The 22,169-nt window shown below is 39.2% G+C and overlaps 1 protein-coding gene across 1 annotated transcript; it reads right to left on the minus strand.

Moving 5' to 3' along the window:
* On the minus strand, positions 1 to 20,320 carry VPS4B (vacuolar protein sorting 4 homolog B). Its single transcript, XM_075744908.1, has 11 exons — positions 20,147 to 20,320; positions 17,372 to 17,483; positions 15,824 to 15,974; positions 14,463 to 14,530; positions 11,432 to 11,551; positions 11,000 to 11,156; positions 9,407 to 9,555; positions 9,153 to 9,234; positions 6,901 to 7,120; positions 4,092 to 4,229; positions 1 to 2,223 (listed from the first exon to the last, which is right to left on the minus strand). Exons 1-11 carry the CDS (start codon positions 20,171 to 20,173, stop codon positions 2,122 to 2,124), a joined length of 1,326 nt encoding a protein of 441 aa, XP_075601023.1. The 5' UTR covers positions 20,174 to 20,320; the 3' UTR covers positions 1 to 2,121.
* Between the last annotated feature and the right edge of the window lie 1,849 nt (positions 20,321 to 22,169).

Raw genomic sequence — 22,169 nt, forward strand, 5'->3', positions numbered from 1 at the left:
TTGTCCTTGTAGCTGCAATTCTAAGCAGCAATGTTTATTTGGAATGTATTTCTAAAAACAACTTTAAACATCAAACATTAATGCTTCTGTTACAGATGTCATCCCACAACTGAGCAAGCAGCAAGATGTAGATTTAAAACATACAGTATACTTTTCTTCTACATTAAAGATAAGGGATTACACAGTTAAGCTTATGGAAACCCATAGGACAAATCAGCCTACCACAAAAAAAAATGTTCCTGAGAATTTTAAGATTGCAGTAAGGACTCTCGTTTTAAAAAGATCAAGAGACAAGTACTTCAGAGAATAGCTTCCAACTTCTAAGTGAGAGCCCTGCCAGTATGTGGCTCACTTCTAAAGTGTTCACAAGAGGCAACTAAGGAAAAGCAATCTTGTTACAACAAGGATTGAGTTTACTAACCATAGTTGCCTGCACCTACACCGGAATTTCTCCTCCCCCCCCCGCCCCATCCCCTCAAAGGTCCAGAAAGAGATTTGCAGAACACTGATTCACATTTACACATTCCATTGTAAGACAAAGGTAAAGCTGTGAGTAACTGAATGATTTTGGAAAGAATGTTTCATCACGTTAGTAAACAAAATCTCAGCACCCTGCAGATCAAAGAATTTTTAACTAAATATTTTGTTTAGCTGTTAGACAGAAACCAAAGTCTAAAAAAAAAAATCAAGCAGTAAATTCTTGAACATAACATTGAAGAAACACTCAAAGAATATAGCTGATGATGTACTACAACACTTCATTTAAGTACAGCAAATTTCACCCATCCTATGATTTATAAAGTTTAAATATGTACATAAAGAAAACCAAACCCCAAAGATGATCATATATGTGTATATGTACATAGAACATACACACACAAAATGTGCAAATTTCTTTTAATGCAAGTTAAACAAAGCATATGCAAGATAGAGTTGTACAATGAGAAAGGAACATAGAGTATTCTTGGTATCCTAACAATATTCTGTATCTACAGCCAGTGCAAACTTACAAGGCACAAACTCAATGCTGACACTGTAGTGTTGTAAGTTACATTCAGGCACATCTCAATTTGTAATTCTTCAGAAAAAGATCAATGGAAGTGCTACTTCTGTACTAAAGTGCCAGTTTTTTCTCAAAGTTTAAGCACTAAATTGATGTAACCTATATGCAATATTTATCAGTAGGGTTCCAAGTTAATTTATCACTGAAAAGTCTGTGGCTAAAACACCTGTCCTACTCTCCTCACTTGTGAAAGCATGCTATTTCCCAAATTACCTCCCATACATTCTCCAAAGACTACCTATACCTTGCCAGCCTTGACATGTGGAATCTTACAGGACAGTACTAATGCTTTTTTCTAATTTTAGTCAAACTCCTGCAGAAAGTAAATCCAGATTAAAAACAGCTAGCAAAAAACCTTCCAAGATACCTACACTTAACAAACTTTTGCTAAATTGCATAGTGACACATGTGTATCAGCTAGTAAAGGGTTAAAACCAGAAACTTGCTGTTTAAGGCAAAATTTTAACACAGCAAAGCAGAAAAAGCCAAATATCAGTTTCATCAGTATTTAAACAAAGTACTGGCCCATGTAATCTTATCCTCACAGTGCTTTCTTTCTTTAAAAGCGAAACCACACTTGCAGTATGCTCGATTAGCAAATTTTGTTGCATTTTTCGAAATGAAATGAGAGCAATTAATATGTAGGCTGATTGACTGATACTGAAAACATCCGACAAATATGTTCTCTTCCACCCCTCAAAAAAGGGTTTATTGAGCCTACTGGGAGTTTAAAACTCAGTTGTACCCAGGTCTAATATAATACCTAAAATTGAACTAATCAAAGTTTTCTAGTATTTAATAGACATTACCACATCACTTTGCTGTCTCACCCTAAAATTGTATTTTCATATTATTTTTCAATAGAAGACATTTAATAGACATCTGAGGAAAACAATACAATACAAAAGCTTAAGAGTCTTTGCAAAGGTATCTTCTATTCCTTCTGCAAAGTAAGAAAGGAGTGATTTTATTGGCATTTATTTGAAGTGCCATCAATAAAGACACAAGAATACTTAAGAAAACAAAAAAAGTTCTAATGCTCCACGTTATCTTTGGGTTTAGCCTTCCTGACCAAAGTCTTCTGTAAACTTCTTTAGCTTCTCCAGGTCCTGTTCATTAACTGTTGGTTTTGTGCTAGCTAGCGACCTGAGCATATCGGCCTGCCAAGAAAAAAAAAAATAAAAAGGAAAAAAGAAAACAAGTGTTTTCAGAAACAAGTATAGTACCATTACTAACAATTTTGTTACCAAGATAAATATGCATGAAAAAGTCTGTTAAAACAAGATGACCTTGGGAACTCCTATTTACATAAAACTTTAAGTAAGCCTAAACATTTCTGCACAGAGGCAGCATTTTAACCCTGCGAAGACAGACAATTGTCAGTGAGGTTTCTAATAACAGTCACAACCTCAGGTTTAAGCCACTCATCCATTCAATAAGTTTTATTCATCTCTTTTTACTGAAGAGAATTGAACTTCCTTTTTTTTTTGGGTCCGCTACTATTTGCGACCCATCTTTAACTATAGCAGTTTAAAGTGGAAAATAATCAGATGTTCCCATGTACTCTTCAAAGTCCAACAATATAGAACAGTAGCTTGTGATTCATCTCTAGCAAAATTTTACTGTTCATGACTGGTAATTTCTGTCTCTCTAATTCAGTCAATTTCCTAGATAAATAAATAGATACTAGAAAACAGAGTTCAGAAACATCACAGGCCTCTGAACTTGAAAGCAGCAGTTAAACACCCTTTGAATAGAAGGGGCAAGAAAACTAATCAAGTCCTAGCCAAAGGCAACTGAAAAAAGTAGATGCCCAACACCTCATATTATTATAAAATTAAAATTAAAACCAAAAGTTAACATCATGATTTTCTAGACTTAAGATTTGTCTCAGACTAGAGACACCCTGCCCCAAAAGAATTAATGCCTGATCTTTTTAAGGACAAGAACTGATTTTGGACACTGAAACTACCCCCTGTGCAGCTACAGTGCACCAGAGCCCAGGTACCATTAGGAGCATACAAGGAATTGTTGTGTTTAATTCCAAGAAAGATAGATTAAAAATCCACTTAGACCATGCAGGCAGAAGTTTTAGGGCAAGCCTGCACCTGCATACATCCTTTTGTGCTTCCTCAGTATGCAAATATGCATACTCTTTTCTGAAATATAGTAATGGTTATATTTAGAAAGCAGTGTCTACTGTTTTTTGTGATTCCCATGACATACACTGATTTCTTTCATTCATCACAGCTTGTGTTTGCACACAAGAACCGACAACAGCACAGATTTGATATCAAGTCCTTCCCTCAAACTGTTACTTAAATTCAGAATCTTCTTTTGTTGCTCTTGGGAAAAAATACAGAATGAGTGTCCAGCAATTTTTTTTTTTTTAAACAGTGAACTAAAACTTCCATTTGTCTTAAAATGACATATTTTATTCCCTAGACCAAAGCAAGTACTTTAACATGCACAAAGAAAACAGCTGAAAGGACTGTATCACCTCTGATGAAATTTAACAAAAACTACCGTTGCATCCACCATCTTTTTATGTTTTATTGTTTATGCTTGCATTTATTTAATGGGCAATATTTACCACAGCACACTCACCAATTTACACTGAATTAATTTTCCATTTCCCAGTATCAGTACTAATGCTACAGGGTGATGGGAAGGAAACATATCATGGGAGAGGGATTCTGAAGATTTTAAATTAATAAAAGACAAATGAAAGAACAGTGGAAGAGCCAGATGCTGCCTATGGATGAAAGGAGCTGGCAGCTGCATGCCAGCCAACATGAACAATAAGAAAGAAATGCTTATCAGGGATAGAGCGCTGGCTTTTCCCACAAGCATGCCACACGGTAGCACCATATCTTGGTAATTCGAGTGTTATCTGGTATGTCCAGCATTTCTGAAAACAAACAACTCATCTGATTGCCATACACAACAATTTGAAAAAGAGGCTTTACCTTAAAGTCTTTTCAGAGTTCTGCAAAGCAAGAAAGAAATTCTACAGAAGAATACTTACCATGGAAACTTGAGGTTCCAGTAATTTATCACCTGGAACCTCCATCCAGGTCATTTCTATGGCTTCAGGATCACCTGGAGAGCAAGGGGTGAACAAATCTACCATTGTATTTGGATTAGACACTGATGGTCCTTTTACCTAAAAATAAGAAAGTAGTCAGTTTACAATTTTAAGACAAAAAGCAGAAGCTGAACAGCATCTTTAGAGCAAAACCATTCCTTGATTTTATGCAGGTGTCCCATCCACTGGGAACACATGTCCCATGAAAAAGAAATTGTATAAATGTACCAACACTTTGAAAACATGCAGCTGTAGTCAGATACTTAAATTCACATCAGGTCAAATCCCAGGAGCCACGTCCTCCTAAGGTTGAGGATTTCTGTGGAAAACTAACATGCCAGGAGAAGTTGGAGAAGACCACCCTTCTTAGTTCCTGATCACTTTGAGAGTTCATTCATCACTTGTTAACAGCTTTCTAAAAATCTTTTCAATAATTATCCTTGAATGCCCCTCAAGTCAGGAAGCCAGAGATGGCTTTTTAATCTTTGACATACGCACTACAAAGTTCTGAGTGCCCTGACACTGCCTCTGCATCACTGGATGGAAAACAGGGCCATCTAGTGGGAGAACAGAAAATATATTTTTTTTTTTCCTCCAGACACACGGACAGACCCAAAAAAGCCACACCAGGTGTCTCTGTTCACTGTCTGCCACACATTATCTGGGACCCACAGTTTAATTTTCCTTCATTGTTACCTGAAGCATCACACATTCACAGGAACTCAAAACATACGCAAAGATTGAAAAAGACAGCATACTAACTGGCTATTTTTAACAGCAGAAAACTGGAATTTGGTATTCCAAACCGCATTTAAAGCACAATGCTGAAGAGCACAGATTGTAATACTCAAAATGCACTCTGACAAACCTGTAGCATCACGGAGAGCAAGGAATGGTTTAAAATAAATTAGTAATAACTGAGGCATAACTGTTTAACTGGAGCAAGTTGTCTGTTATGATGCAAATAATCAACAAAGCTCAGATTTTGCTTATAAAAATAGGAAATCAGTCCAATTGAAGTACCAACAACACAAGTGGAATCAACTTGGCTTATGTCATAGCCCTCAAAAGTACTGCAGTTGTGTTTTTTTTTTCCCTTCCTTGGTGGGGGAGCAAAAGGAGCTAAGAGGTAAGAATTGCTTTCGGGTTGCTCCGCAAACTGTGATAACTGAGGTTACTTCATTGCTTCATGGTAGCTTAAGACATGCCTCAGATTCTTCCAAAGTTGAACGAAAGACTACAAGGTAACAGTCCTATAGCTAGAAATGTAATTGTCACTTAAAAGTCAACAATGGATGAATGCCCTTCAGGCATAACTGCTTAAGGGAAGGAAGCATCTAGAAAACCCTTGATATATCAAAACAACTGCTGATTTTTAAACAAATACAGTTTACACCACAGTGTTACTGCTGAGTTACCTCCTTTCTCTTCCAATCTTAAGCTGAATGTGCTCCTTGGAAGAAACTACATTGGAAAAAAGAGCCTACCTTCAAGTCAAAATAACTATAGCTGTTCAGTTTAGGGCCCTTAACCCTTTTAAGTCAGGCTGAGTTACTAGTAAAAAAAAAATTGTAACTAAGATGACCATGAACTGCTGCTAACACAAGTTACATGGTACATATTTCTTGACAGCTTATGATCTGAAGTTTTTCCTGCCTTACCCAACCCCACACCTACTCTTTCAAGGAGCATTGAAAGTTTCCCTTCACAGCAGCAAAAACCTCTGCAGAATACCTTAACCCATCTTCACCCAAGATACACATATTTCCGTAAAATCAAAGTTTGCAGTAAAACTGTAAACAAAAAACACTTTTAGTCTGGGTCTACTCTAAAAAAATACTATATGGGAAAAATATAATTTTATTTAACCGATACATGTTGTATGTATTTGGAACTCTGTTTATAACCATTGATAACATTATCACACAATTAATTTGATTGAACAAGATCCATATGTGCAAACTGTCCCAAGGGGGGAAAGCATTCCCAGATTTAATGGATTTAGATTGGTGCTAAAGAACTCTAGTTGGTTCTTTGTCAGATAAGTTTTTGAGATCCAAACATTTAGAGTAAATGTTTAAGTCAGTACATAGTATATAGAGGTAACTGCAATATAAGCCAAACAATACAGTTTCAATAGTCTCTTTAGAGTGCACCCAAATAAGTGTAAACTGGTTTTCACATTACAGCAGCATCCATAGGATGCTGCATGCTGCCCAAACAATGAAACACAGACCTTGCTCAGTTGTCTTGCATCTTTACTGTTGCAAGTAACATTGATTCAATGTTTTTACCAGAACTTCACAAGAACCTGAATTTTTCCAGTTTAAAAAATAGGCCAAGTAAGCATAATTATAATCCATCTGTTCCCATATGGATGAGGGATGCATTTATTTCAACATGCTAGAAAAAACATGAAGAACCATGTTTCCTGATCCAGAAAAAAAAGCACCTCTGTAACATTCCCATTTAAGTCAAACTTCAAACCGAATGCTTTTAACACTACCTAGAAACATGAAGAGTCATCAGAGCTTGGATTACACAGCATGAATACCCAGAAACTAGATTCACCAGACTTACAGGAAGACTGATGAGGGAAGGAAAAAAAGTTCTCCCCTGGTTGATACAAAGGACATTCATAAGCATGCAGCACTACCCAAAGCCAAATTCAGTTTACTTGCAAGGAATTTTTAAATTAAGATACTTCTCAGAGATGAAAAAACTCAAAACATTTTTGATTCCTACTTACTTTTTTAAAGTGAGTAGCTGATTGCACTTTTCTAACAGGCTGCATCAGTGCGTCACGTACAATGATGCTTATATCTGCACCAGAATAGCCATCAGTTCTCTTTCCGAGCTCTCGATAATCTGATTCCGTTAGGAGATTTGGAGTTGACCCAAGGTGAAGTTTGAACATTGCAGCCCTGGCATGGTCTTCAGGTAAAGGAATATAAATACGCTTCTCAAACCTGGTTTAAAAAAGTAAGCACAGAATGTTCCACAGATGCTAGCTCATGCAGGTGCACAGTGGAAAGACGCTTATGAAAATAAGTATATAGCTTGTTCCTGACAATATTAGAAAGAAGCAGTTTCAGTATTATAAACCTTAAAAAAAAATCTAAGGCAAATATTGAACCTGTTCTCATAAATACTGTAGCTAGTATAAGCTAATATCCAGAAGTAAACAACTACTACTTTGTCATGAAAAAGATCTTCTCTTCAGACTGAAGTTTTTCCAGATTCTCTCCAGCAAAGTTTGTATTTTAAAAGAAAAAAATGAGGGGAAAAGTCTTTGAGTGTTGAAGTATATTTGAACAGTTTTCACACTCAAAGAATAGCTTGCCTGATAACAAGCTGACAAAACCACTTTCTACAGTCTCCAACTAAATTAAAGAAAACATAGTTGGAAGCAAATTTTAAATCATATTCTCAATACAGTTGTCAGTAGAAAACATTGATAACTGCGGTTCTTCCTTTGAAGCAACATCTGTTCTCACAGCAGGGATTATTTCCCACCAACAAAATAAGACCAACTCCAAATTCTGTAGAACACCATTAATTTGATATACATGACAAAGTGGGCCAAATCCATAAAAAATTAATTTGATTACTACCATTGTTGTACAAGTTCCTTTAAGTCTTACGGACAGGAGTTAGAGAGCTACTGTTTCCCACTGCAGGGAATCATAAAATGGTTTGGGTTGGAAGGGACATCAAAGATCACCTAGTCCAACCCCCCTGCCATAGGCAGGGACACCCTCCACTAGACCAGGTTGCCCAAAGCCCCATCCAACCTGGCCTTGAACACTTCCAGGGATGGGGCAGCCACAGCTTCTCTGGGCAACCTGTTCCAGTGCCTCACCACTCTCATCATAATAATCAAAAAGTCTTCCTTATGTCCAATCTAAACCACCCACTTTCAGTTTAAAACTATTGCCCCATGTCCTATCACCCCAGGCCTTGGTAAAAAAAAAACCCACCCAAACATCTCTCTCTCTTGTAGACCCTTTTTATATATTGAAAGGCAACAACAACATCTCCCTGGAGCCTTCTCTTCTCTAGGCTGAACAACCCCAACTCTCTCAGCCTGTTTTCACAGGAGAGGTGCTCCAGCCCTCTGACCATCTTCATGGTCCCCTTCTGGACTCACTCTATCAGGTCCATCCCTGTCTTGTACTGTGGACCCCACAGCTAGAACTTCAAGAATAACCTGAAATTTTCAGCAACACGTTCACCTCTAAATCTGTCTCATACAAAACTACAGTCATACAGGTTGGAAGCCACTTCTGGAGGTCACCCAGTCCAACCCCTAATCAACATATGGCCAGCTTCAATGAAGTATATAACTAAAACTCAGTGACAGTCACAAAAAAGTAATGTTTTAGCCTACAAAAGTGACCATTACTCAAGCTGTGTCCTCATCACAACATAATCATAATTGTCACATAGCTATATTTGTCCTCTGCTGCTCTGCAGCTCAAAGAAAGATACAGCTAATCAGATACAGGTATGGAAGCCCTGTATCTACAAAAAAAGCAGTTAAAACATGCACTGAAAGATCACAAATTATGCCTGACCAGTAGAAAACCATGGTCTTTCTGTGTAACATAACATTACATTTCCATGAAATGTTGAATAGCTTGAGTCAAGAGCTGAAAAGGAAAGCTCTACCTCCTCTTACCCTTCTGTGGTGCATATTTTGTACATTGTACCCCAAATCCAACAGAAAACCAACCAACAAGGAAAGAGAATAGTATTCTGCTTGCTAAGGCACAATCAGCTAACCAAAAGATCAAACACACTTCAATATAAGAGTGAACAACCTATCTCTTTAAAGGGGCAAGGGGCTATTAGTTTGGCTCAGTCCATCTCACAGAACTGAGTTGTAGAACATTGGCCATGTCTGCAAACATGAGTTGTATTACTACCTCGAGTAGTCTCAGACTGAACCCTCACAACAGTTGCAAATTTCATACCATAAGAAAAAAAAAGCCATCATACCTTCTCCTGATAGCAGAATCCAAAACCCAGGGTATGTTTGTTGCTCCCAGGACCAAGATTCCTTCATTGTCAACACCAACCCCTATATGAGGGCAGAAATCATTTCACTGTTTAGATGATAACTACAGACTGTTTTAAAACGTCATCAAAATTTAATGGGATGGAACTACAGATCTTTTTAGTGTTCTCATGCAAGCTACACTTAAAATACATATCGATTCCTTTGACTGACTCTGAAAACCAAGTAAACTTACCTTGCATCTGGACTAGAAATTCTGTTTTTATCCGTCTAGCAGCCTCACTTTCATTTTCACTTCTTGACCCACAGAGGGAATCTATCTCATCAATGAAGATAATAGAAGGTTTGTTTTCTCGGGCAAGCTGGAACAAGTTTTTCACTAATCTTAAAAAAAGAAACAGCTTCAGTTATCTTAATGATTACAACCGTAAAAACACATAACTTATTATGATACAATCACTTCCTTTACAGAAAGCTAAAAAAATATAAAAAAAGTATTAACATAAAGCTACTCAAAGATACAACATTCTTCCAGCTCCAAGACTCAGCATTATACTGAGTGAGACAGCTCAGCATAAAGAGAGGTGAAACGTTTTGGAGTATTCCAGGCATGGTTTTGCAAGAAAAGCCCTTTTTCAGTTTATATTTCACAAAACAGCCTGGACTACACAAAACCACCACTCTAGACAGATTCAAAAGAACATTACTTTCTCTTATTTAACATTTGTAACCTAATCAGATTAACTCTAGAGATTTTGTAAGAAATAACATGTACATTTACTTTATACAACTTTACTAAGTACTTTTTTTGTATGACAAGAAAAGTTGGTTTGCAAAAAAAAAACAACCCACCAAACCAAAACCAACCAACCCAAAAGACCTAGCCATATCTTGTTAACACATTTTACTAAGTTAAAACAAAAAATAAATAGGAACATGCTAGGAAATTCTTCACTAAATCTCCGGCAATAGTCTCAAATGAAGCCAAACAGAAAAAATGCCAAGCTGGACTCCAGTTCTGTATTCCTTTTGCAACAGAAGAAAAGCAGCTTAAGGTTTTCAGCTTTCGGGGAAAAAAAACCCCAGTTCAAACGCTTTACCTAATGGTCTTTCTTCCTCATCCTATCAACTTTAGTGTTGCTCAGTTGTCCTACACTTCTAACTATTAAAGCATGGTTTTGACAAGGACTTTCACCATATGAAAGTCCTTTCTGTACAACAAACCCAGAGTCTTCTCTTAATTCAGGAAGCCTCCATCGGAAGCCTAGAGGAACAAATTCCTGCACTTCTAGACTGCAGCCAACATGTCACTTCAGGCTTCCTGGTCTTCTTCATACATCACATAGTAACAAACAAAGAATTAACATGGAGAACCATGAAGTTTTCTTTCATGGCTGCTCCTCTCCTTCAACCCATTTTTGCAAGTCTTATGCCTTCCAGGTTTTGTTTGAAATCAGGATAAAATAAAAACACCTCCATATGGACAAAGAAATGCCACATGTGAACGGCACAGCTGCTGGGACAGATGAGTGGGGAGATGCCAAGAGGCAGAGTACCCCAACACTTCACGCTGACGTAGTGTGCGATCACAGCTGAGTTCAGAAAGGGAACGAGCTCCATCGTGCTCCTGAAGCCTTTCTGAGCTAGTTTTATGCTGCACATGATGATATCTTTACATGGCACTGCAGCATGAAGCCTAGAATACCTGAAGGTTTGTTTTTAAAAAAAGACATGACCATTCCCTCAACTTCTTTACAGCGACTTATCTAGCTCTATACTAATTTCTTCTTGCCAATGTTTTCCTGGACCTCCGGCAACTCCGACTTACTTTTCACTTTCACCTAACCACTTTGAGACAAGGTCAGAGGAAGATACTGAGAAGAAGGTAGAGTTGTTTGCTTCTGTTGCCACAGCTTTTGCTAAATAAGACTTTCCTGTTCCTGGTGGTCCAAACAGGAGAATCCCTCTCCAGGGTGTTCTCTTTCCTGCAAGAGAGAAACCAGCAATCTTCAAAATATTGTACAAAGACTGAATCTATTTTTTTGATGAAACCCTTCAAAGATTGAACCTATTTTTCTGATGAAGCTCCTCTCATCTACTCAGAGGTTTTCCACATCTACCCATGAAACTTCAATCAGATGGATCACAATGTCTTTGTTAAGAGCTCAGTTTGAGTCTCTGATACATTGGTATAACACTCTTGTCAGAACCCAGGGCTGGTCCTGACTGGCCAATAGCAAATAAATACTGTAATCCTGACCTGTAAACAGGTGTGGAAATTTAATGGGCAAGATTACTGCTTCTTTAAGTGCTTCTTTGGCACCTTCGAGGCCAGCAACATCACTCCATTTGACATTTGGTCGCTCCATAACAATTGCTCCTATAAGAAAAGATTGTATAAATTAGTGCTGCATGTATCTTTTTGCAGCTTCAATAAATTCCATTTTGGAAAAAAAAAAACCTGCTAAGAAATCTATGCCCGTGTCCATACTGAATAAACCAAGGCATCTCTAAGTAGATATAAACACTGAACACTGTTAGTCAAATGCATGTTATTGCTACAGAAATCTGTTGCGTTGTTTTACCACAATAAACCACAGGTAACAAGATTACTCGAAAGTTAACAGAAGTCCTGCAATCGTCAAAGCTAGTCCATGACTGACCAGCAAATGTGCATTTAGTAGTCACAGATGAGCATGTTCTCTAACAGGTTCCCAGGCACCATCTCCTCACTAAATCACCATTGTACTTCCTGAAAAATTTGGATGTAGCTGCGCTCACCCAGGATTTTTAAGATTCTCCAGCAGATGAAGAAACTTGTTGGGTATCTCCAGGTGTGCAGCAAACAGTCGGACCATCTAATGGTAAAGACCTTTGAGAGCTATGGCTGAAAGCATCAGAAAGTTTAGATGAAGCCTGCTTAGCTGCAGAAGAAGTATCTTCTTAGTCTAGCCATGTTCTTTCAAAGTTTATCACCAAGTCTCACCTTGCTCAATCAACAAGTTCAGCTTGATTTTAGCCAACAGAGCTGTAATTTAGCCTCCACTTCAGATTGGTTAGCCTGACATGCTAAAATGATTTTGTTTTGACTACTTCTAGATGGGACAACTTGGATCTGAGCTAGTGATAAGTATCAGTTCTTGCAATCCTAGCCAAGGCAAATTCAAAGGGTAAGAGAAATTTTCTCAAATGAACAAATGCCAACCAACCCAATGCTTATCTAAGTACTCAAACACACTGCAAGTTTCAGTTGACCTATTTCTCTACAAGGGGCTTTCAATAATTTCACAATTGGCTTTCACCAGCTATTTTCTTGAAACTTTCACCTTATGTCTTCTGAGCTCTGAGGTAATTTAAGGGTTTTTTTTATTCTACAGGACTGAAAATTTACTGTTACTCACTGGCTATTGAGTAAATCAAATAATGCCTACTTTCTAAGTATCTCCTTTGACCTTTTTTCCTTTGCTGCATTCCTTCTCCATCAGATTAGAAGGAACAATTTCTGTTAACAATTGCAATTGTTAACAATTTGGAATTCAGAGTCTAAAAGCAACATCATATTGTTGAAGTTGTTAAAAACGTAGAGAAAGTTGATTGCAAACTGTCTTAGCTTGCAATCTATACACTGGAATTAATTCAACCACCCATTTTCAATGCATTAAATTATTCTGATAGGTTGATTAGATTCAGTTTTTCTTAAAGTAAACTGAACTATGGGCTCCATCACTAAAATAATTAGTAAAACAGGTAACAGTTCAGATAGGAACATGAGATTATCTCATAGTTGAAATATCAGAGTTATCTGCACCAGACATACCGTGGTAACTGAAATTACTGCACTGTAAGAGACCACTTGTACCAGGACACAAATGGAACTAATGGAACCTAATTTTGTAGGTGTAAATTAATAGCTGGAAGATTAAGCAACAGAGTGCAAAAGGCCTTTAAAATTCTAAACAAGAGTACATGACAACAGACCCACAACTACTATCCAGGTTAAACGTTACTGATCACTTCTCCCACAATAAACCAAGTTGCTATTGTAATTAAAAATCCGGATAAATACCCATAGATTTATGAAAGTTCCAGAAGGCAAAGTCAGCTAAGAGTAACAAAGCAGCAAAATTAAATACAGGAAATTTCTGTGGCTGTTCTGGGAAGCAAAATGAAGACGAGTAACTTGAAGGCTGCCCAGAGCTTGTCATATCTGAGTAACAGACTCCAGTATTAGATTTAAATGTACCAAGGATCTCACACCTCAGACTTTCAAGCAATCAAATGTATAAGCAAGAACATTGTCATTTTATTAAAGTATCAAAGAAATGGTGGGTGCAAGAAACTATTTCTTGAAGAAAGAACTAAAGGTCAGATTCATGTGGGAAGAAATGAAGTCTTTCTAGTGAGAGACAGTGTAAGAGTCCAACGCCTATCATTTTTTATGTCATTTTAAAATATAGGAAACTGTTCCATAGACTGTGCATAGGATTAAATAAATGTGTAGAGAAGTAGAAAAAGCATGGCACAGTTTCTAAATATGATATAATAGCTCCTGAAATTACACACGCAGAAATCTGGTAAATGCATTTGATACTTGTTACACTGAAAAATAGGGAGAACAATGCAGTTTCCTTCTGGCAGGGATGCTCTGAACAATTCTTCACCGTTAAAGGGTAGTAAATATCAAACAAAGGCTCTTTTTTCCTGTGTACAAAACTACTGGTAGCTGCTATACGTTGCATCACTGTATTCAGCATCTGAGTTCAAAACCCCAAACTACTACGTTACTCAACTGGAAGAGCATCATCACTGCATATGAGAAAATGCTGCCTGTTACTATAAACAGCCAAGAATACACGTTCTCAACACCTGAACTTGAGCACAAGCTTTTTGTGAAAATGGTCCTGCTTCCACTGTTTGTATGATGTCTGTTACCTGTTACTTTAGCCTCTAGGCAATACTCTAATGCATTTAAGAGTGAAAAATACTGATTCAGTTCAGCCAACAGCTACCTGGAATCTTGCAACTTCTCCCTTTGGAAAATGCTATGCTGATAAGTGGTGAAATATTAACATGAAGCACAGGGTACAGGAGATAAATTTCAATGTAGTAACTACATAGCTTCATGGCACACAAACCCATAGTTCCATAAAGACTATGCTTTTGTATGTGAAAAGCACATACTAGTTGAGCCACTGACAGACAGTAAGTTAATCCATAAAATGTAGGTGGCAAAAATACAGGAATTTGTTTGAAGTCACTCCTATTTGAAGGAAAGGATGCTTCAAAATTACCTTGAAGTTGATTCTGTCGCTTCTTTTTTTCAGGATCCTCTGACTCCCCTTCCCCATCACTCTCATTCCTGATTTGGAAACAAGAAAAAAAATGTTGAAATACAATAAAAGAGACTGCTGTCTTAGGATAAAAATCAGAATGCAAAAAGCAGAAAAACCCCTAGTCTGAAGAATGGAAGAAACCTTGAGATGCTTTCAGATCTCTACAAGTTTACAACATTGTACCCCTGCTTTTCTACACCACATCCTTTCTAATTCACCCTCCTCACCCTCTCAATTTCCTTTTATGAGTCTAAGCCCTTTTAACACGCTTCTACATGCTTTGAGACAGCCTCTGGGAAACAGAAGTCCTTGTATCTAGCAACATGAAAGCGCTAAAATGGCTTGTTTGTAGACATTGGCACTTATCCCCTATCTAGAATTGCAACAGGACTCAGTGAATTCCATCTAGTACTATGAAACTCTACGCCCTTGTATTGTTAAGAGCAAAGGAAACTGGAAGTTAAAGAAGGTAAAAAAAGAGACTAGATAGCGAACAACTGGAGTGGAGGTCATGAAAATACATGTAGCCTGTGTGATATTACCAATTCCTTCTATTATAAACCAGCACAACACAGCACAGCTCAAAAAATAAAACTGATGAGACAAGTAGACAATGAAGGAGACTGAAAATCAAGTGAAGTTTCAAGAGACAACTGAGCAACTCTAGCTGTTCAGGACTGCTGAAAAGGGCAATCCCACCAGAAGGTGTGATCCTGAACCCTCCCTCGCTCCTATCCCAGTATAGGCAGCAGCAAATGCAAAAAAGACTCTGCTTGTTCAGGTAGCTCTGCTTGTTCAAGCTCTTTGATATGCAAAACGAAAAACAAATCTAACAGGAAAAAAAGAAAGCAGCAGAGAGACTAGGCAGCAGTTAAGGCATTAGAGTGATTCGGTCCATCTTACAGAATTTCACCCTACATAGAACTTGGTACCTCTTATGAAGGGTCAGACATATCAAAACCAGGCCACAGCCATCATCAGTCTGAATTTATTTTCTAGTTAGTAAGTATTTAAATGTAGGAAAATTTTAAGAGTTATCGGATTTAATGGCTGTGAGCCTGATAATCATGTGTCAGTCTGAAACGGCTTTCATTTGTCAGCAAGTCTCCTATACAAACATTTGTACATTTCAGTAAACAAGCACAGAAATGCCCCTGATGCTACCTCATGTTATTTTACTTTATTAGCCCACTGTATTTCAGCATTAGTAGTCATCTGAAGCATTTCAAAAACACTAGTTAAAATGACCTTTGAAGAGCTGAATTTTAGAATAATCTGAGTTCAGGAAGTATTTTGCTTTACCTTCTCCAAAAACATACCCTTTTCCATCAGTGGGACCAGACTCTTTAACTGGTTTTGGTGCAGTTTTTTCTCTCTTTTTCAGATATTCTTTCAGCTTTTCTGCTCTGTCCAAGTATTCTGTACATTTCGTTCTAATGCTCTGTTTTGCTTTATCACCCTGTGCTTCATCTAAGAGTTTGAAGAGAAACAATGCTCTGTTAACAGCAAAACACATGTGAATCAATCAGAAAAAAGACTAAATCTCTGTCATCTTTACATCTTATCAATATAGCTCTCTCAAGGCTCACCATATAACCAAACATCGCAACTACGTATTTTTCCACTATACCATGGGAAGAAGTGACAGGAAGGATGTCATCACCTATCAGAAATCAAATATACACCTGAACACTGCTGTGGCTTAAAATTTGACTGTAAAGGATTAAGGACAATAGCACTGGAAGCTTTTCTGTGAGCCTTTCAAGCTCCTATACATTGTCTTAATAAATCCTTTTCTAAAATACCTCATCAAAAAGCTGCTTGTACTGAGCAATTTTTATTTAGAAATATACTTTAATTTTCCATAGCCTGCTATTTTAAAAGATGTTCACATCATAAAGAAAAAATTTACATAAATTATCTGAAAACGTGAGGTGTGGTTCAACAGCCACACTGCTCTTAGTCGCTGTTACAGTATTTCAAATCACCAATCAAAATTTAACATTAGGTTTATGCGTTAAGTTTCCAAAAGTACATCAGTATTGTTAAAAGCACAGAAAGTGATATTCTGATAAAGGCCATAAGATATAAAGGGATAGAAAGTGATAAACATGAACGATCCTAAGTGACTATAAAGAGTGTTTTTTTCAAATCACGGAGATCTGTAAGTGCGCTTATGTCAGGTGAGCAACCCTAGCCCACTTAGATCAGGGCTGTACCTACATTAAGCAAGCCCTCTCCTTGCATACAAACGATGGACATGACGCAAGGTACACAGAAGTGTGAAAAGAAATGCATAAAATAATAATTAGGAGCACATGGAAAGGGAAGAAAAATTACGACATACAAATCCCATACATTTTGTTGGCCAAGATGAACAGCAAGACTATGACATTAAGGAGCAAAAAATGCCAGCAGAAAGGTTGTAGAAAGGCAAGCGGCATGAGTTAAGGAGCAAAAAACCACTCCATAGATACAACAAAGACTTCTTGTGTAACACGTTGTTTTCAACACAACAGAAATACAGGGATCTCTGTACTTATTGTCACATTTCCTCATGCGCAGTGGCCAGCCTGAAACATTGCTACAGAAATCCAGAGAAGAGACAGCAAACCCCTGCCTCCCTGTCTTTAAAAATCCTAAACCAAACCACAAGTAAAAAGTAATCTGATTTCTTATGAGAACGGAGCAAGCATACAACGCAGTAAAGGCAAAAGCTGCAAAATATATGACCCCAGTCATACTACAATTAGCAAGTATCAGCTGATGATGAAAGTAAAAATTTAAATACCAATGTCAACATAAGAAATTACTCTGTGCAATTTGACTACTAACCTCTACTTAACCATCCAATACATTACACTTACATTTAACGACATGGAGAAAATACTGCACAGCGTGTTGGTACAAGCGGAAGGCTTCCTCATAGTTTCCTGCTTTATCTTCTTGTGCTGCCTTGCTAGCAAGGTCTATTGCTTTCTGTTAACACAAGCAAATAATTAAGTGCTGCACAAAAGCATTTTGCATAATCAAAGAGACACTTTAAGCTGTTGCTCTGACTGGTTTTGATGGGCAGTTTTTCTGCTCATCAAATTTACCTTAAGAAGTTGAAGGCAATTGATTGCAAGTCTCAGGTGGTGCTTTGTACATAACACAATATTTCTATCCTTTTATGAACAGTGATTAACAAACTGCTGAAATTTACTAGCACACAAAAAAAGCGTAAGTGAGAAGAGCAAGTTTCCATGTACTAAGCTGGAACTACTACTGGTTTGCCTATACAGTTTTCTTTACCAATCTCTTGCATTTATGATGGAAAGATTTGGAAATCCATTCTACGTTTTTTTATCACAGACCCAGACACTTTGAACTATGACTGATGACATCAGTAAACCCTGTCAATAGCACAGCCAATATACGAAGTATGTGATTGCAATGCCCTAAAACTAGCACTATCATTCTTCCAATCCTATGCTGGGAGACATCTTCAAAGACTATTTGTTAACTTCTCTAGAAGGATTTAGGATTTTGACATCCAAGTGAGAAATTTCAATTACCACTCCAATAGGAGGGGAGAAAAAAAAAGAACCCAGACACAAAACATACCTAAATCACAAGCATCAAGAAAAGCTCTAGGAGAAGTTATGGATGGATTTTTAATTTGTTTGTCGAACTGACAAAACTGACTATGGTCTAAGCCATCTTATTGCCTGTGGATTTGTTGCTATCACCGTTATTCCCTTGCTCTTAAGTGCTTATTACCTTTTATTACACTTTGCTCCTTGGGATGCCTATACCACTTCAGGACAATTAAAACTGTCAGTTTGAGTGACTAATTCATGCAAGTTTAAAAAGAGGCAGTTGGTTAGCCAGAGTTAACCAACACTAACTAAATCTTCTATAGCCCCCACATGTATTTTTCCACATTCAGTCAATTTCTTTCCCTAAGCATTGTTAGTATGCTCAGGATGATTATAGTAATGTCAGGAAGCAAGGTGGAGAACTTCAACTGCAATAGGGAGTCTTCATTAGACAACCCAGTGCACATTCTCTTGCCTCCATCCAGACACTCTGATGTGTTTCAAGCAAAACAAAGCTATTCTTATTAAAGAATAAACAGTAAAATCTCTCATTCTATTGCTTTGTGTTGCTGCCTTGGAAGCAAAGTTTATCTCATCAGCTCTACCTGAAATCAGAGAGTAATTTATTTAAAAACAATGATCCAATAAAGCAGATTCTACAGCTCTGTTGTAGCAAGTATTGGAACATTGTAAGCATCTGCTTCTTTGGAACAGAACTTAGTTTCTCCTTTTTGGAGAAGTCATGAGCTGATAGGCAGTTTACCATGTAAGAATGGGCAGTCCCCTCCTTGCTGCTCACCTTGTGCTGGCTCTGTTAGGCCCCTCTATGCACCATTCAAATCCAGCAAAAGAACAAAAACTAACCCAAAAAAGAAGTTATTTTCTTCTTAAAGTTCTTAAGTTCCTTTCTGATGTAAATTATCACAGAACAGTCCAATGGTTCTTGGATCCAATACAAAGGCAGTGTAACATGTGACAGCAAACCCAAAGATTAAATAGCAAAGATCACCTGCTAAAACAGAACTGTGAGAAAACAGGGCATGTTGCTGCCCTGCTCCTCCGAAATAGAAAAAAATCTAGATCCTGTATTGACTGGTTATGGTATACTCTGTTTTTGTTAATACCCAGAAGATTATCACTTGGGTATTAGATTCTCAGCTCTAGTACTTAATGACATCAGCAGGCATCTTAGCCTGTTACAGTGATGAAGAACACTGCTACCAAACAGGAAATAACTTATTAGAAAGTTGTATGAACTAGGGCACAGATGACCAGCTCTAACTAACTGCAAAGCACAAACTGTATAGCTTGATGAACATCACTCTCAGGAAGAATACCGGCATAAACAGGTTTCATTCTCCTTATTCTAGGCCCTGCAATATCTCCCCCAACTTTGCCAGTATAAGCACTACACAGCCAGAATGAGTTGACATGGTTCAAAGCAACTAAAGAAAAAATTACGATCTTTAACACAGGTAATTTCTGGATCTGTTTTGCCAACCAGCCGCAGAACCGATTATACTGCCCCAACTGAGTGTTAACACAAACAGAAAAACAGAACAGGCAAGGATTTCCCAGTCAGTAGCCTTAGAAGAAACCCACGCCAAACTATGCGCCTAGACCACAAGAGGCAACAGCGCTTCCCAGCTGGCCATCAGGCCCCGCTGCTCCAGCGTCCCGCAGGGCCGGTGGGGCCGCCGGCCCGGCAGGTCCCCGTCCCGTGGAACCTGGCGCCGACAGAGGCCGGCGCTGGTGAGAGGATTAACCTGCAGCCTCTGCTAGTTCCCAGCGCCCAGCCGAGCCCCCCCGGCACCCCCTTGCGGCTCCGCCTGCCGACAGAGGCAGCCCGCGGCTCTCCCGCCGGTGTCCCCGGCCCCGCGAGCAGCAGGCCTTTGCGCTCCCTGTCCCCTCGCCGCCCTGCCCGCAGGCCCGGCCCAGGACACCCCGCGGGCGGGCAGGCGGCGGGGGCACCCCCAACCCCACTCCCTCCTGCCCGCGGCCCCCCGACCGCCGCCGCCTGCCGGCTCCGCCCCACCCCGGGCAGGGCCGGCGTCGCTTCACCTGCAGGTTGCCGGTGGTGCCCGCCATAGCGGAGCGGTAGAGGGGGTGAAGGAAACCGGAGAAGAGAGCGCAGGCCCGCGGCTGCCGGTGGCGGAGCCCCTCTCCCCCTACCACCGCCCACAGAACCGAAGCCGCAACTTCCGCACACCGACGCTTCCGCTTCCGGACACCTCCCAGCGCGCGACGCCTGACGTTAGTACCATGCGCCCCGCCCCACCGGGGGGCCCCGTCCGGCCGCAGAGGGCGCTTTGCGCATGCGTGCCTGCGTCGGGGGCGGGTTCGGCTCCAGCGGGGCGGGTGGGGGTTTGCGTCGCCTTGTGACCTGCGAGGGGGTCGTTGCTAGGGCTTCGGGTCAAGTTCTTTTTTTCTCCCCCTCTCACGCTAAGTTTAAGACATTTTTTGACACCTCTGCCCCCTCGCAAGGTTCGCTTGCCTTCAGCGGCGTTGTGTTTGCGTAATCTGATGGGAGCGCTGAGTGTTTTGTTCACAGAACCAGCTCCTCGTAAATTCGGACGCGGTCGTAAGCAGCCAAGCGTTGCTCACCTGCGGGTTAGTAATAAAACTCGGGTAACGGGCGGTGCCTGCAGGGTACGAAGGAGGAAGCGACTCAGAACACAGCAAATTGTAAACCAGTTTTGTAGAGTTAACTTGCCACGTAGGTTCGTGGACGTCTGCTAAATTAGTGCCACGTCCTTCCCCCGTGCTCCTGTAATTCCTCTAGGTCCAAAAGGACTATCTGGGAAACTTCACCAGGTTCATAAACCCCATTCTCCCAACTACCTCCAAGTAACCACAATGCAAATTTGACTTAATACTTTCAGCGTGACTTTATGATTTTGTTTTGTAATAAAATAGTTCACTGAACTTGTTCGATACTGTCAGTAGACTGCCTGTTCTGGGCCGAGGGTAAAAAACACACCCTTAGTCACTGCCGTACCTGGGAAGGTTCTGGTAATCTCTTCCTCAAGTCATCTGGTTGGCAGGTTATTTTGGGAGGTGTCCTCATATATCCATGTGCTGGAGGATGCTTTGGTTGATTTTTAGGCATGGTCGGTAATAGGTGCTCTCCTTGGCTCGACTGCAAATGTGAAAAGACATGAGGTATCAAAGATTAAGTCATGTAATCAGACTTTGGGAAATGAGATGGTAAAGAGAGATGGTGGAGAAATTGCGGTTTATTGAGTTTGTCACAAAGGACAACCGGAATTGGCCAAGTGACTGGAGAGCCGATGATTTCTAAAGGAATATTTTAGCTGTGTTGTCATCAGGATTCAAGCATAGCATCAATGGAGTGATGTGCTCAAGAACAATCTGTGTGGTAAATCACATATATAGATTTCATTGTTATTCCATCTTCAAAGCATGAGGCAAAAACAGCCTTTTTACCCTTTCACTGTTGGTTATGCCATCATGGAGCCTTTGGTCTACTTTTAACCTCCTTTTTATTTAAAACACACTACTCCCTTGCGATATCATTTCCCTTCTGTCTTTATATTCTCATTCTGATTAGTGTAACAGACTGTTCTCAGATACGTTCCTGTCACTAATATTTCTGGCTGTGTCATCTGTACCTACGATTTTCAAATCTGTAATGTACTTACTGTTTTAGACCTAGGTCTAAAAGCTAAATATAACATCACAGATGTGTAAGTAGTAAATACCTCTCCAGTCACACTGAGTTGGCTTGTGAAATTCCAGAAAAAACAAACTGGTTTCTGCAAATGTGTATGAGATTTAAAAAAAATAAAATCAGAAATGGCACTTATGTCTTTACAGATAACAGGCTAAATCTTCTACTCCTTGCATAAGTATTACTCAAACAGTATTCCTACTATAATTTGACTTTGCAGCTAGTTTTGCCTGAGAAAAGACTGGCTGAATGCTGAGTAATGACATCAAGATTAATTCCTGAGAAGCTAATCAAATGTCTTGTCAAGGGTATTACTGCAATTGGAGGGATAAGTGCAGTCATATTATCTAATACTCCCCAGTGCTAAAGTTCCTGTGTTACCGTATTCTAAGA

The sequence above is a fragment of the Balearica regulorum genome, chromosome 2, assembly GCF_011004875.1.
Source record: "Balearica regulorum gibbericeps isolate bBalReg1 chromosome 2, bBalReg1.pri, whole genome shotgun sequence".
NCBI lineage: Eukaryota > Metazoa > Chordata > Aves > Gruiformes > Gruidae > Balearica > Balearica regulorum.

Bases quoted from the DNA above. Each gene is read 5' to 3' on its own strand.
- VPS4B (XM_075744908.1), bottom strand. From the start codon at position 20,173: ATGGCGGGCACCACCGGCAACCTGCAG. The intron at 7,121-9,152 runs GTATGATGGCTT...TTTTTAAACCAG, and splicing joins GATTCTGCTATCAGGAGAAG to GTTTGAGAAGCGTATTTATA. The intron at 2,224-4,091 runs GTAAGTATTCTT...TTTTCTTGGCAG, and splicing joins TGGAACCTCAAGTTTCCATG to GCCGATATGCTCAGGTCGCT.